We start from the raw sequence: 16,356 nt of genomic DNA, 5'->3' as shown, positions 1-16,356 counted from the left end.
GAGGTGTAGGTTGCAGTGATTCGGATGCAGGGCCCTCCCCCTGTTGCTGAGACAGAAAGTCATCCTGTAGGAGTAGCCAAATCATTGCTCAAGCACTCTAAATACCACACTTGCTTGGCACTATCCGGGTTTATTAAGATGACTAGGGCCCGGTCCGTCCTGACTTTCTTCAGACTTCAAGGCAGGAGAGGTAGTGGTTGGAACGGGTACAGACGACCCATGTCCCATTGCAGAGGGAGTGTCCTATTAACTTGTTTGGAAGTCACTATAGTCCATAGAATCTTCGACACCACATTAACTACAGTGGAGAACATATAAGATGGCCTGTGCCACCTCGGAATGGAGACACCACTTGAGGTTTGACAGCCGATGTCCCTGGTATTCAGGGATCCTGCTAAGTAGTTGGCCATCAGAAATATCTTATAGGTGTTCTGTCAGCTCCACAGTTTTAGAGCATCCTCACAGAGGAGCCATAAGCCCCACCCACTCTATCACAGCCTTTCTGCTAATTGTAGTGCCACACAGCAGTTGTGTTTTCTGTTTAGGAGTTGTACTAGCCTTCCCTTTATACATGGTAAGAGGTTTTTTTTCAAGGTCATGTCGATCGGATAGCTGTTTGTTAGAGACCAGAGGCTGTTGTCTTAATATCCTGAAATGGTTTCTCCAACTCATTAAAGATGCATGTTAGAAAAGTGACATCTGGGTGAGGAGGGAACAATAGCCTGCCAATAGTCATCTGCCACATGAGGACAAGAGCAATCTTTTGGAAGATCTGGACAGGGTCGGAGAGAGAACCATAGTGCCTGCCCCACTGAACTGTCAGGTTTTATAACAAGGACTTAATGTGCCATCTGACATACGAACGAGGAAGCACAAGGTCCGGAATACAAGAAGCCTTAGAAGCATTTTCACGGAAACCGAGGCCTGTCCATAAAACATCATCCGGTTTGAAGACCTTTGCCAGGAGTGAGCTCTAGCAGAATACAAATGTTTTTATATATACAGCTGGGGCACGCCTTCAGATGCCACATACAAGAGGGGGAAGAGGTACCCTCTGGGGGACCGGATACTCACTGACGCCTTATCTGACAAAGGGGTGTTGGTGATTTATCAAAAACCTGTTAACAACTCATCCGACCAGCTGGGTCCGTTGGAGGTGGTGTGGGAGGGTGACCTTGAGGATGAGGATTAGGCAGAGGCCCTTCAAAGCCCGCGAGACATTGCCATTCATCCTCGATTTAGATTGGTCCAATTTAAAATACTAAATAGGTTCCATTACTCGCACACATTACAGCATAAAATAGTCAGAGCAGAGTCTCCGGTGTGCAGGACTGGGGAGTGAAAGCGACGGCACGTTTTTCCATTTCCACTGGAAATGCCCATTCATACAGAGCTCCTGAGTGAAAACGACATGATTATATCTCAGGTTGTATTTCTGGAGGTCCCCATGGACGTAATATGGCTTCTTATGGGGATTACTGGTGAAGCGTTGTGGCCTAAATATACAGAGATCTGGCTGCGGCTGGCAGCGGGGTTGCTAAGTGAAAAATCGCAAGGGCATGGGGTGCTTCAGCCCCTCCAGAGACAGCAGACTGGGAAGCAGACTTGGATTGGTCCCAGAGGGCGAAACAAGTGATCTACAAAAGTAAAAGTTGCCCCAGGAAGTGGGAGAAAGTGTGGGAAGCCTGATGTGTGTATAGGGGTAAGGTTTACAGGAGGATTGGGGACCGCCACTGGGGTGAGGTGGGGGGGTTTGCAGGTGCAGACGTGCGCATTTTGGATGTTATTGGGCTGCAAAAGCACCACTCTTGAATTGCTGGGAAACACCTACTCTGACATGTAATGGACCAATGAAAAAGAATTAAAAACAATAAAAGGTATGCTGGTCTTTCACTACCTTCATTCTCTCAAATGAGGTTTGACACTGATCAATGCAAAGCTCCAACAACATCTCCCCTGCCTAACACTGCTCTTATGCTATGAAAGCTAAGGGTTAAAATGAAGTCCCAATACTGGGTTTTTGAAAGAAAGGTTGGTATGAACTGGTAGAGGGCTTTGATCGTGGATGAAAGCAGATGCACAAAGAAGGGGTGTGTTTTACTATGATAAGAGAGGCAGGTGCAGGCTCACTCTGGGAGCAATTAGGAAAGAAAAACAAAGTGATGTTCTGTCATTTTCCAAAATGGAAAAAGAAACATTTGAGGGATTATTTTGCAGTTAGTCATATCTGGGAACATGGGACGGGATCAACCTAATGTCCAAAATCGCCTCAAACCACTAAGAAGTGAATAAAAAAAATTAAAACACAAGTTACCCAGGGATGTCTCAGATTACTTTTGTGAATCGGACCCCTTGCTTTTATTCAACCAGCATAAAGTCAATCACTCCCCAGCCTAGAAGAATTACTTGTTCACTTTCTGCAATACTGATGATTTTGTAATTCTATCTAGAAAATGAAAAATGCTCCAGAGAGGAAACTGCCATTTCCGGAATACTACTGCGTTATAAAAGCCTAGGATTGCTGGTCATCCAGCTTGGGGAGGATATGGCCTAGCTGGCAGGGTGGACAATCTGATTAGTCAAGGCTGAGGTGCATGTGGTTGTTCCATGTCTGTAGTGACGTAGTGAAAAACAATAGACTAGAACGTGATCCAGATTAACCACAAGTAGTCGTTATTAATGAATACATTCCACCATAACTTTTTCTTTTTCTTGAAAACTAATTTTTGGTGAAAAAGAAAAATCCAAACTACCAGGATGGGACTCCCAGAGTGCAGCAACTAAAAACAAAAATAATTCTAATGAAAGGCTTACCATTAGACGGAGTAATTTACTTACTTCCTAGAAGCCTCGCACTACCAAATCAGTTACCAAACTAGAAACTACTCAAAAACACATCTTCTGTTTTGGGAGTAACCACAGGATGCAAATATCACTTATCTAGAACAGCTATTCCAAGCCAAAGTGTGCTCCCTGTATGGTATGGAAGGCAGCTATGAGGGCTCAGGAAGCAGAATAGACTCTTAAATTGGATTAAAAATTGATTTTAGATAAAGGTGCAGTGATTGAAGGTAACTCTGGATTACCCTCGTCATGCTACATCTGAAATGAAACTAGTGTACCCCATTAAACAAACAACCTCAATGACTGGTGCAGATCAAAGTTACAAACGATGATGCCTGGTCTCCCATGAAGAAACAAATATAGTCGGAGTCACTAAAACTGAGCTTGGCATGGAGACATTTATGTCAATAAAAAGTAACAGAAACCAATCTAGGATAAGACAGCAAAAAAATTAGGCTTCACCATATTTCCTTCCCCATCCACTTTACTTGAGATTTCTCCCATGCCCTGGTACAGGTCCATTTGACTAATGAAGGATAGAGGGCTGCAAAATGATGATGGATCTCTTCCATGGCCCAAGTATAAAGTAATTCTCACATTGTAAAGCAGAGTATAACTTGGATGAAGGAGCCAGGCTATAAGAGGAACAAATAAGTCATTGGGTGATCCATCACAGTGTCAAAAACTGCACCCAACATTTGAAAAAGCACTGGGCATTTGCATAATTATGAGAGGAGTCATTTCTAAATTGCATGCAATGTTGGTGGATAGTCAAAAACCCATAAACTGGTCTCGTATTGGTAAGTGGGAGAGGTTCTTATGGAAAGTGAGAGACTGTATGCAATAGTAAAGTCTGTATAAAGACATCAATAAAAGCACTTTATGCTTTAGAAACAGAGAGATTAATCCTTCCATTATAAAAGACTGGCATTACCCCCCAACAAAGATACATTGTATGTTCCCAAAGGCATCCCCAACGATGTTAGAGAGGTTTCAGAGAAAATGGAGACACCCTCCAGATTTGGTGCAGCAAGTCATAGGCTTACCCCTGGAATTGATGTACTGGAACCAAGACTGGGCAGATTCAAGGGAAAACACCATACAAAAATGGTACTTAGTGTTGCAATGTTTGGGAGCAGCAAAGCTAGCAATAACTTGTCAATGGAAGAGTTGTAATTCTCCTACTGCCTTGAAATGCTTTCAAACGTTTATTACCCATGTAAAAGGTGAATATCAACATAGAGGGGACAGCACGTTTCCTCTGAGACTCACTGGGGTTCCCCTGCTGAAACATCTCTCAGAAGGGCTCCTGACAAGGACTTATGTTTGCATACAAGAGTAAGGTAAACTAGATAATAGGCTTTGATTGGGAGAAGGAGGAGGAGAGTGAATCACAATTTACACATGTAAAATGTTAACTGGAGTCCCTGACAACGATGGAGGTAAACTGAATTAACAGTTGTACTTTCTTTATTCAAGTCTAATATTTTTAACTGCCTCTACTGTTTTGATGTTGGTGAACAGAAATACTAAGATCTGATAGGCAAAAAGGGACCTTGCTGCGCAGTATATTTCATTTCCATTGTAAATAGTTTTTAAGAATATTTGAACTATATAAAGGAGGATGTTTGGATATTCAAAGGAACCAAGTCTAATGGAGTTTTTGCACAAATTTAAAATTGGTTGCGTAAAAATCTTTGTATATGCGCACATGCACTTTATATATTGGGTTGTGTGATTATATGGAGTCACGTTTGCTTTTAACCCCCATTTGTATAGTGAAATTATAATTGTCATGACTTTGATCACGTTTTATTCTGCTATCAAGAATACTATGATAGGATACACAGTAAAATAATTTCTCTTTTGTACATTTTTATGTGGAACTCATTGGAGTTCTGAATCATAAATAAACAGATTTAATTGAAATACGAATACAAATATGTTGGAATAATAAAGTAACCACCACACAAAAGCTGCTGATTACCTTTCTGAAAAGCCACATTATAAAAAAAGAAGTTATTACAGGAGAACTCAATAAGCAACATTCTTAGGTAAGAAGTCAATGATGGCAGCAACTTTATGTAGCATACCACCAGGAAGAGAGGAGACTGTTCTCTATGGTGTGGATTTCCCAGATTACTTGGCTGCATCCTGACTATACAGGAGGTTTGAGAAAAGGAGGCTCCAAAACGCTCCAGAACATAAAGCAAAAACGTGCTGGCCATTTCCCAGGCAGATAGCAGTGGCCACCCTCAATGCCAAACTGGCTGAAAAGAACATCTGTCTGCCAAATGCATCAATCCTTTTCAACTCCTTGTCCAGAGGTGTTGTGGGGAATGAATTAGGATTTACTTTGCTGGTAGACCCCTGGACAAGCAAACCCTAAAGAGTAGGATGCTGCATAAATTCTGGGTCACCAAGCACCCGTCTATAGCATCTGGCAACTTACCGGTTCCTTGGTGGAAAGAGAAAAGCTTAGCCTAATTTCCTATAAGGGTATCAGTCAGGACTTCATTAAGTGGAAGTAAGGTCTCAGATGAAACTGGCCCAGGGTGCAAAACTTCAGAAAGGACATTTGTCTTGACTTCAACAGAAGGCAGTTGTAGGTCTAGGACTTCAGTGTCATGTCTAATCACTACAGCCAATGGAGCAATCTCAATCATTGGGGTTCCAGGGGAAAAATCAACCCTGTACGTGGGAAGTATCAAGCCCACTGGCTACCTCCAAATCCATATTACACTGTTATAATTATGTGGAAGTTAACTTGCCCACATTAACTGTGGTGGTGGGAACTCTGGTCAGAATCCGAGGCAAAAAAAATTACGGAGCCTCTGACAAAGGATACATGAAAGAGAATGTGGATTGTCTGAGTAAGAGCATACAGGTACCAGATGCACTGAAGCAGAGTCATAGCACAACTTTGGTTGAGATGGATTTGGTTCGGAGACGGCCACCAGAGTCGGCAGATTCTCAATCTCTGGTGATGTTAACTCCAGAATTACTGAAGGAAAGTGTGTAGATCTTGAAGTTGGAGTGAAAGTCGGCACCAGAGTATGTGCAGAACCAAAAGCAAGTTTGAGGGCAGGCCAGCCAACCCCAACTGAAGGCACCTGCGTTTCATTAGGGCTAAACAAGTGCATCAAAGGGAGCTGGAAGAATGGCAAAATACACAGCATGACCTCGACCTGCTGTACTGCAGCCGATGGTATGAGAAATTCGGGGCCAGCAGTGGAATCAGCATCTCAGCTGGGGTTCGAAAGAGATTGGTACATTGGCGCCCTACACTTGAATTGAGATTTCAATGATAGGGGGATGGCATTGAGTACCGCTTCAACTGCTTATGCTTATTCTTTGACTTATTGGACTTTAACTTACCGGACAATTACAACCATGAAGAAGACCTGTTGCAAGAATGACCTCAAGAGCAGTCTTACCCACCCTACTCTTTACAGCAGTTTGGTTTATCTTTTTAAAGAGCTCCACCTTCCCCCTGATGATACATCTTTTATATAACGGTCCACAAATACTCAATTCTCCTCTGAGGATGATACTATAAAAAGAGTACTCCAGTGATGATCTCTTGGCTGAGAAGGAAAGTTACTTACATGTAACTCCAGTTTTATCATCATGAGCTCTTCAGACTCATAAAATAATCTCTCTATTGCTCACCTAATATTTCAGGTTGGAGACCACCAAGCTGGAAAAGTGAACTTAGAAGGCTTCTCAGAAGCCAACTACATCTAAACACAATGAAATTAAAATGTTTTCTTTGGAGACTCCAGAATGTGGCTAATTACTGTTTTAGAATTGCTTTTAAAAAGAAAAAAATTGTATTATTAGAACAAAGAAAATCTTCTAGGATCAAAACTAGTGACATGAAATTACTTGTGTTTGATCAATGTCATAGTGGAATTATGTAACATGCATTTGTAAAAACCTCTTATATTTCAAATGCAGTTTTCAGGAAATGTAATTGATCACTGCTTACCCTGTTGTAATGGCTAAGATCTGAAGTAATCTTGTACTGGCCACCTTCAGAGCAGTGCTGAGCTGAGAAATACCAGTTTTCGGTATCAATTGCAAGGGCTGCCCAAGCATGGTGTCTGTGCCACAAAGCTGTGAAAGGACATTCAGCAACCCAGTTGAAATAGCAAGTGAGACATCAACTGGTTGGTAGCGCACACTAAGGGCAAAGACAGTCACCAACAGGAGTCGTTGCTGAGCCTCTGAAATAGACACAAAACTTAATTTACACATTGTTTTAACATTTGTATTGCCATTTATTAAAAGAAATTCAAAACAAACCAAAATCTCACAATAAATGCAAGCATTCAGGTCTTATTAGGTTAATGGATAACAGTTCTTTAATGTAGTAACTTCACAATATACTCTTTATTGTGTTCAAAATAATTATCACTGCACAGGGGTACCAGGAACAGCATGGAGGGGTAGAAATAAAGGGCACCATCACTGAACCTTTTTCCTTTAAAGCGAAAGGGGAAAGCATTCAGAGCCCCCACCCTGAGGTTACAGCAAACGCTAAATATGTGTTAAAAGAAAAATGCTACTTACCAGTATACATCTGTTTTTGGCATGTAGAGCTGCAGATTCACACACTGAGCATAGATCGCCATCTGGTGTTGGGCCCGGATGTTTTCACTTTGTTGTTGTATTGGAATAGTCTTTGGAAGTTACAAGATTGGTGACTCCTCCTTTGGACAATAGTGCGCATGGCCATCGACTCCATCTTCAGATTGTTTTTTTCGCCAAGAAGGGAAATGATGGAGTTTGGTGAGAAACAGAAATAGATGTCCATGTATGTTGTATCTAATTAAGATAATACTGGAACAAATAAAGGTAGCCGGGGAGGTGGGTGGGCGTGTGTGAATCTGCAGCTCTACATGCCAAGAACAGATGCATACTGGTAAGTAGTATTTTCCGTTCAATGCATATGAGCTGCAGATCACACACTGTGCATAGATTGCATAGCAGTACTCCTCTTTAGCGGCGACCACCAATATCTGTTGCAGTAGTTTGAAATAGTGTTTTGAGTACAGCCTGGCCCACACTAGCTTGTTGCTTTGCCTGCACATCTACACAATAGTGTTTTGTGAATGTGTGCGGTGTAGAACATATAGCTGCTTTGCAGATATCATCTAAGGGAATGTTCCCTAAAAACTCCATTGAAGCCCCTATTTTGCGGGTAAAGTGGGCTTTAGGGGGAATACACAGTGTACGTTTTGCTTTGTGATAGCAAGTTTGTATACATTTGACAATCCACCTTGCAATCCCAAACTTTGATATGGGATTGCCTTTATGTGGTGCTGAGAAGGATACAAAAAGTTGTTTTGTTTTGCGAAAAGGTTTTGTTCTGTCAATATATTAAGGAGTACTCTTTTTACGTCTAGTGTATGAAGAGCTCTTTCTGCTACTGTTTGTGGTTGCGAGAAGAACACTGGCAACTCAACAAATTGTTGAGATGGAAGGGAAAAATAACTTTAGGAAGGAATTTGGGATTTGTCCTGAGAACCACTTTGTTATAATGGAGTTGCAAAAATGGTTCTTGAATAGTTAGTGCCTGTAGCTCACGGACACTTCAGAGAGATGTAATAGCCACAAGGAAAGCGACTTTCCATGTAAGAAATTGTAGCTCGCATTTATGTAGAGGTTCGAATGGAGGACCCATTAATCTAGTGAGGACGATGTTTAGTATCCACACTATGGAGGGTGGTACCCTGGGAGGAATTATTCTTTTGAGGCCTTCCATAAATGCGTTAATGGCAGGCACCTTGAACAATGACAAATATTGTCTATTTTGTAGGTAAAGCTGCTATGGCAGCGAGATGTAATCTAATTGATGTGTATGGTAGATTACATCTTTGAAGATGCAGCAGGTAACATATGATGTGTTGAATGGACGCATCCAGAGGATTGATGGTGTTGTTGTTACAGTATATAACAAATCTTTCCCACTTGGCTGCATAGCAGGCTCTAGTGGTGAGGCGCCTAGCCTCTTTGATAGTGTTCATACAATCAGGTGGAAGATTGAGGTAACCAAATTCTAGGACTTCGGGAGCCAGATCGATAGGTTGAGCTGTGCTGGATCTGGATGTCTGATCTCTCCATGGTTCTGTGTTAAGAGCTGTGGAGAGAGGTGTAGTTTTTGGTGCGGGACTACTGATAGTTCCAGCAATGTTGTGTACCATGGTTGTCTGGCCCATGTGGGAGCAACTAGGATCAGTGTTAGTGACTTGTTGCAGCTTGCACACCACTAATTGAATGAGTGGGAGAGGCGGAAAAGCGTACGCAAATCGACCTAACCAATTCATCCATATCGCATTGCCTTTAGACAATGGGTGTGGATATCTGGCGGCGAAGCTTGGGCATTTTGTGTTGTAATGTGTGGCGAACAGATCTATGTCTGGCTGCCCCCACATTTGGAAAAACGGTTGAAGAACTTCTGGATGAAGTTCCCTCTCGTGAATCTGTAATGTCTGACGACTTAACAGATCTGCTGTGTGATTCTGAATTCCTGGAAGATGTTGGGCTAAAAGGAATATGTTTTGAGGAATAGCCCACCTCCATATGCTCTTTGCTAGTTGAGAGCGCTGCAGAGAGTGCGTCCCCCCTTGTTTTTGTAAATAGTACATTGCCATCATATTGTCCGTGTGGACTTAGACAGTTTTGCCTGATATCTGTTTCTGGAATGATTTTAATGCCAGAAAGATTGCTAGTAACTCCAAATGATTGATGTGGAGTAGCCTTTGCTGAGGTGTCCATGTGCCCTGTATGGTGTGATGAAGTAGATGAGCTCCCCAGCCGGAGAGCAATGAGTCTGCTGTTAGCACAATCTGTAGAACCGGCTCTAGGAACGGTCGCCCTTTGGAAAGGTTTTGGGTGTTCCACCACTGCAAAGAGCGATGTGTGCGGACGTCCACCAACACCAGATCTGTTAGCTGAACTTGAGCTTGGTTCCACTGACATGCTAAGCATTCCTGTAAGGGGCGCATCTGGAGTCTTGAATGAGGTACTATGAATATACAAGAGGCCATCAGCCCTATTAGTTGCATGAACACTTGAGCTGGAAGTGAGTGTTGCGGCTGGAATTTTGTTATAAGGCCTTGCATGCTAGCTATCCTGGCTGGACTGGGATATGCAAGGCCTTTTGAGGTGTTTATTGTGGCACCTAGATATTGTTGGATGTAGGATGGTTGAAGGTGAGACTTTGTGAGGCTTATGGTAAACCCTAAGTCGTGAAGTAGTTGTATTGTGGTATGTGTGTGATTTACACACTGGGTATGCGACTTGGCTTTTATGAGCCAATCGTCCAAATATGGGAAGACGTGAATTTGTTGCCTTCTTAAGTGGGCTGCTACCACTGCCAGACATTTTGTGAAGACACTGGGTGCTGTGGTGACTCTGAATGGGAGAACCGTGAACTGGTAATGCTGACTGTCCACTACAAATAGAAGATATTTCCAGTGAGCAGGTTGAATGGGAATGTGGAAGTAGGCGTCCTTGAGATCTAAGGTGGCAAGGAAATCGCCTTGTTTGAGTAGAGAAAGGACCTGTTGAAGAGTGATCATATGAAAATGGTCTGATTGTATGTAGAGGTTTAATGGTCTAAGGTCCAAGATGGGTCTCAGGGTTCTGTCCTTCTTTGGAATAAGAAAGTACAGGGAGTAAACCCCTGTGTTTTGGTGATGCAGGGGAACTGGTTCTATTGCATGTTTTTGTAGGAAGGAAAGCACCTCTTGTTTTAGATGCGCTAAATGCTCTGTTGACATTGGACGCTGTTTGGGTGGTATGTTTGGGGGAGTTGAAGTGAGTTCTAGGCAATAACTGGATTGGATGTTTGTCTCACCCACCTGTCCATGGTAATGGTGTTCCAGACAGGTAGGAACTGTAGCAATCTTCCCCCGACCGGAGTAGAGTGGTCCGGGGGAGTGGAGGGAAGTCATTGTTTGGGGGTGGAGGCAGTGCGAGTATTGGTAGTTTTGCCTCTACCCTTGTTGTTATTGCCCCTGTAGCCTCCTCTGTAATAACCTCTGGTAGATAAGGTCTGGGTGGGACTTTTGTAGGAAGTGGAGGGGTTATCAGCGGTAAAACCTCTAGAGGCACCCCTATAAGTGGAGCGACGAAATGAACTCCTGGGAGCTTGCGATTGCAAAGCTCCCATTGATTTGAGAGTATCAGTATCTTTTTTCGTCTTTTCCAAAGATGAATCTACAAATAAGTGTTCCTGGTCAAACGGTTGGTTTAGTATGGTAGTTTGAACCTCAGGTTTGAATACCGAAATGCGTAGCCACGCATGTCTGCGCAAAAGGACACTGGTATTAATAGCTCAGGAGGCTGTGTCTGCAGCATCCAGAGCACACCGAATGGAGGTATTGGTTATGAGTTTGCCTTTCTGGATGAGATCATTGGCCCTTGTTTTATATTGATCTGGAAGGTGTTGTAGTAGGGTCTATACCTCATCATAGTGTGCCCTATCGTACCTAGCCAGCAAAGCCTGTGTGTTGGCAATTCTCCATATGTTGGCTGCTAGGGACGCTGTTCTTTTACTAGATGCGTCCAACAGCTTTGACTCCTTATCAGGAGGTGGAGCATCGCCTGAGGTTTGGGAGTTAGCCCTTTTCCCGGCGTTGGAGACTAGCAAGGAATCCAAGGGAAGCTGCCCTTTAATGTAAACAGGGTTGGCTGGGCTGTATTTCTTTTCCACCCTGGGGTTAGTGACTCAAGCCCTTACAGGATCCTTAAAAACATCAGGAGCGTGTTTGATTACCCCTTTTAACATTGGGAGAATGGAAGTGGACCTTTGAGATGGTGCAAAAGTGTCCATGAGGAAATCTTATTCTACAGGGTCTGTGTGCAAATTCACACCATGGTATTCTGCAGCTCTGTGTATGAGCTGAGTGAATCCTATAGTGTCCTCTGGAGGGGATGGTCTAGATGGGTAGATATCATCTTGTGGTGTATTAGGAACATCTGGTGTTCCATAGTTGTCCCATGGGTCATCTGGGGTATTAGGATGACTAGGTTCCCCTAAAGGTTCATCAATCCCTTCCTCCCCAGAGGTGTCCTCATCATCCTGAGGTGAAGGAGATTGTGAGGGTACTGGAAATGGGATAAGAGAGATGTGGTGTGGAGGAGGAGAAGGAATTCTTAAAGGAGAAGTGGCAATGTCTCTCTTCTTTAAAGGGCGTGGAGCTGGTACAGGTTTGTCCATTTTCCTTTTCCTGGAAGGACTAAGTATAAGTTGACCTGTCTTTGGGTCGATTTTGAGAGTTTCTTGGGTTGGATCAGGCCGAAAAAGCTCCGCCTCTGGAGTGCCGATTTTTTCGGGTCTGATTGTTTGCATGGCACAAGTTTTGGAGTCGTTTTATGCTCCTTAGGTTTGGAGTCTGGAGTTTTCCTGGGTTCCTATGGGTTCTTTGGAACCGGTTGTTTCTTTGGGTCCGATGCTTTTTTTTGGATCCAAAGTTTGAGCGCCAGTGGTTTTCGGAACCGGTTGTTTGTTTGGTTCCAATGGTTTTTTGGGATCCGAAGACTGAGCGCCAGTGGTCTTTGGAACCGGTTGTTTGCTTGGTTTCGATGATTTTTTTGGAGCCGAAAAGTCAGTACCCGTGGATTTCAGTGCCGAATGCGACTATGTGGAACTAGGCGTTGGTGCGGACGAAGACAGTGGTTTCTTCTTTGGTGCCGGGGATGGGGTTTCGGCACCGACGGTAGGCTGGCTCGATCCAGAGTGGCCTGAAGGCTTATGTACTGACTTCTTGGCCGAGCCCGAAGGCAGGGCGTGGGAAGTTTTGTCCCAGTGTGCACCTATGCCCGAAGGTGAAGGTGTTACCGAAGCCTTTTTGTGAATGGGTGGGGGGGAGGGGTCGACGCCAGTACTTACGACCCGCTGCCCTGGAGTGATGTCTTCGACGTCGGCTTCGGAGGTGCTCCGGTACGTTGATGCCTTCTTGGAAGATATCATCCGGTATCGATGTTGATGATCGAGCCATGCTTCTTCGAGGTCTAAGATCTCGTATTGTTTTCTTGGAGCGGAAAGAGGTACAAGCTGGACAGTCTTTGGCCTCGTGCTCCAGCGAAAGGCAGAGGTTACATGCCTTGTGGAGATAAGTGTGTGTAAACTTGGATCCACATTGAGGACACTTTTTGAAAGGAGTCCTTTCCATGAGCCAAAGGCCTAATGGCGCAGCTAGGCCCGAAGGCCTGTGTCGAGGACCGGAATTGAAGAATTCAAGTTTGTAGAGATGCGCGTCGAATGGGAAACGCGGTCGAAACAATACCGAAGAATGGGTGAAGGATTGCGCGTCGAAAGGTAGAACAGTAATGACACAGAACTGGAGCGCGACGAACACATCCGAGCCCGATGGCGGAAAAAAACAAAACAATCTGAAGATGGAGTCGATGCCCATGCACACTATTGTCCAAAGGAGGAGTCACCTTTCTTGTGACTTCCAAAGACTTATTCCAATACAACAACAAAGTGCAAACATCCAGGCCCAACACCAGATGGCGATCTATGCACAGTGTGTGATCTGCAGTTCATATGCCTCAAACATAACATTCTGCTGCTGTTCAAAGACGAAATAGAGACATCATCTTAAAGAGTTTTAATGATAATTCTTGAGTCTGTCCACAGTTTCATTATTCATACATATGTCTGTCTGTGTACCCAAGCCTACAAACCATGAACACTCATTTAGCTATAAGATTGAATCATATTCTTAGTGTGTTGTACAGAGGGATCTCTAGCAATCCACTTGATGAACTCACAGGCTGGCAGTTTGTAACATCTTGCATACTGCATGGATGGGTCTTCTTACCATCATTTAACTGAAAAATGGTCACCATGACTGGAAACCCCTTGTAATGCCGAACCAATCTTTCCATTCCCCATTAACCAATACCTTTGTCCTAGGACTCGGGTATAAATTCTTCACTGCCTTAACCATGTTTCTCGGGAAACCAAAACTATTTAACGTCTCCCACAAATTTGCCCAATTTACTTGATCGAAGGATTTGGGAGCATCTATTGCGACTAAATTTAATGGAACCTCTCTGGTTTCTGCCATATCTAAAGCCCCCATTATTTGAAAGGTTAATTCATTAAGCTGTCTCCCTGGTATAAAGCCCCTCTGGTCAGAATGGATGATCCACTTTATTACCTTAGCTACCCGTGATGCCATTATGCCTGAAAAAATCTTATAGTCTATATTTAATAAAGATATAGGTCTATAAGAATATATCCTCTGCGTGTCTTTATTAGGTTTTAAAATTAACTTGACCGTAGCCTCTGTCCATGAGCTAGGTGGATTTTTCCCATTTATATATATTTTATTAAACATAGTTTTTAAGACTGGTACCACCCTATCTATGATACACAGGTATATCTCCACTGGCAGACCATCCAGTCCGGCTGCTTTTCCCCTTACCATTATTTTACATTGTGCCCTAACTTCTTGTTCTGTAATTTCCACTTCTAGGGCTTTCTACTGTTCCACTGCTAATTGGGGAAATGTTAACTTTTTAAGCCAGTTCTCTATATTCTCTCAGCCTGGTGTTACATCTTCGGTATATAAATCGCTCATAAAGCTTCGGGCTTCTTCACGAATATCTGTGTCTACCTGAAGTACTTCTCCAGACCCTCTTTTAATTAGATTTCTTATCGTATTTCTGGCCCTATCCGCTTTAGCTTTCCATGCTAGCAAAGAGCTACACTTCTCGCCGTATGCAAAATGCTGAAGCTTGCTTGCTTTCCATCTGTCTAATAACTTTTTATCTAGCTGCGCCTGGAACTTCGCCTGCTGCCTCTCCAATTCCTTTGCTAGCACTGATATATTACTTAGGCCTTCCATCGACGCTTTCTGCAGTTCCTCTTCTTTTTCCTTAATCTCTCTGATTTTTCTCTCTTTCTCTTGTTTCATAACCTTCCTCTTCCCCCTCATTATGGACCTAAGTATCCCCCTTAAATACGCTTTAAAAGCATCCATAACTATCTGATCTTTGGCTGGGCCCATGTTAAATTGAAAATACTCATTAATTTTTCTCCCCAAATTACAGATTACTTCCTCATCTAATAAAATCGTCCTGTCTAGTGTCCACCTCCTCTGCCCCTCTCTTTGCTGAAACCTCAGAGTCACGGCCACTGCTGAGTGATCCAATAAGATTGCAGCGATATGATTTACTGTCTCCACGTCTATGTATAACTCCTGATCTATGAGGAAATAATCTATCCGTGAATGGTGTCTATACTTTTTGCAATAAAAAGTAAAATCTCTAACTTCCCCCATCTTGCTACGCCAGATGTCCAACAGATTGAATTCTCTAATCATGTTCTTTAGACTCGCAAATGTTTTTGGGGGACTAATATGTTTTACTCGAGAGGTGCGGTCTCTTTATTTAAAATTAAATTAAAATCACCTCCCATAATAATCGGCGCTGTTGTCTCTAGTAAGCAAGATTCAAGTTTTAATTGTGCCTCCGGATTATCTTCATTCGGCCCATAGTATACTACGCACACTAGGGGTCTGCCCTGGATCATTATATTTGCCAGCAACCATCTCCCCGATTGATCTGTCTTGGATTTTATTACTCTAATTCCAGCATTAGATCTTATGATAAGGGCCACTCCCCTTGTACTTCCTCTTTGCTCAGAACAGAGCACCTCCTGGACCCATCTTATTTTGCTATAGCTCTGTATGCATTCTTGTTTTCCATGTGGGTCTCTTGTAAAAATATGATGTGCGCCTCACTATTCCTTAACAATTCTGTTATCCGGGATATCTTTTTCCTATTTCTTAGGCCATTCACATTTCATGTTAATAGTTTAATTATATTCCGCCTATCCATATTTAAAACTTTTTTCCTTATAACACCTTAACTCCTTCAACTTAGAGCCCAGCTTAATCATGAGGACAACATTTTATCTTTTTTTCCCTCAGCTCCCCACACCCAGTGCTATCCCCACCCCCCTGGGAAACCCCCTTTCTATTCCATAGGCGGTCCAATCTGCCCTTCGTGACCCCCTTGTTTACATAATCACTATCCACTCAACCCTCCATCTTTGCTATAAAAATGTCCACTTCCTCTGGGTTGCTGATGTTGTGCATTTTGTTTCGCCACATTATTCTTTACATGGCCAGAAACTTCATTTGTACCTGAGCGCCCTTGCTCCTCAGTTCGTTCATTCTAACCCCCAGCTCCCATTGCCTCTGGGCCATTCTTTTTCTAAGTTCAGATCTTATTTGGTAAGTAAAATTATCATGAGCTAGAAATCTCTCTTTTAAAGCGCGCCCCAGACATTTATTAGGATTTTCCTCGGCGCCTTCCTAGCGGAGTTTGACTTAAAAGGGTCCCTGTGGAACCTCTGTATCTCCTTCTCAAGCTCAATGTCTAATCTGTCCTTCAAAATACTGTCTCTCACCATTTTGCACACAAAGGCCTTGATATCCACTCCCTCTGAACCTTTTGGTACTTTGAGGATTCACAGATTAT

The 16,356-nt window shown here is 43.1% G+C and overlaps 1 protein-coding gene across 8 annotated transcripts in view; it reads right to left on the bottom strand.

Annotated features, from left to right (window-relative positions):
• HERC1 (HECT and RLD domain containing E3 ubiquitin protein ligase family member 1) overlaps nt 1-16,356 on the bottom strand; it is a 1,817,725-nt gene that overhangs the window by 1,221,644 nt on the left and 579,725 nt on the right. For all 8 annotated transcript variants that reach the window (XM_085643727.1, XM_085643730.1, XM_085643731.1 and 5 more), the window contains one exon: nt 6,836-7,073. In XM_085643727.1, coding sequence (XP_085499853.1) covers nt 6,836-7,073 — 238 coding nt within the window. The remainder of the gene's footprint in view (nt 1-6,835; nt 7,074-16,356) is intronic.

Source organism: Triturus cristatus, chromosome 3_1 (assembly GCF_964204655.1).
Source record: "Triturus cristatus chromosome 3_1, aTriCri1.1, whole genome shotgun sequence".
NCBI classification, from domain to species: domain Eukaryota; kingdom Metazoa; phylum Chordata; class Amphibia; order Caudata; family Salamandridae; genus Triturus; species Triturus cristatus.
This window is presented reverse-complemented; position numbering and strand designations above follow the sequence as displayed.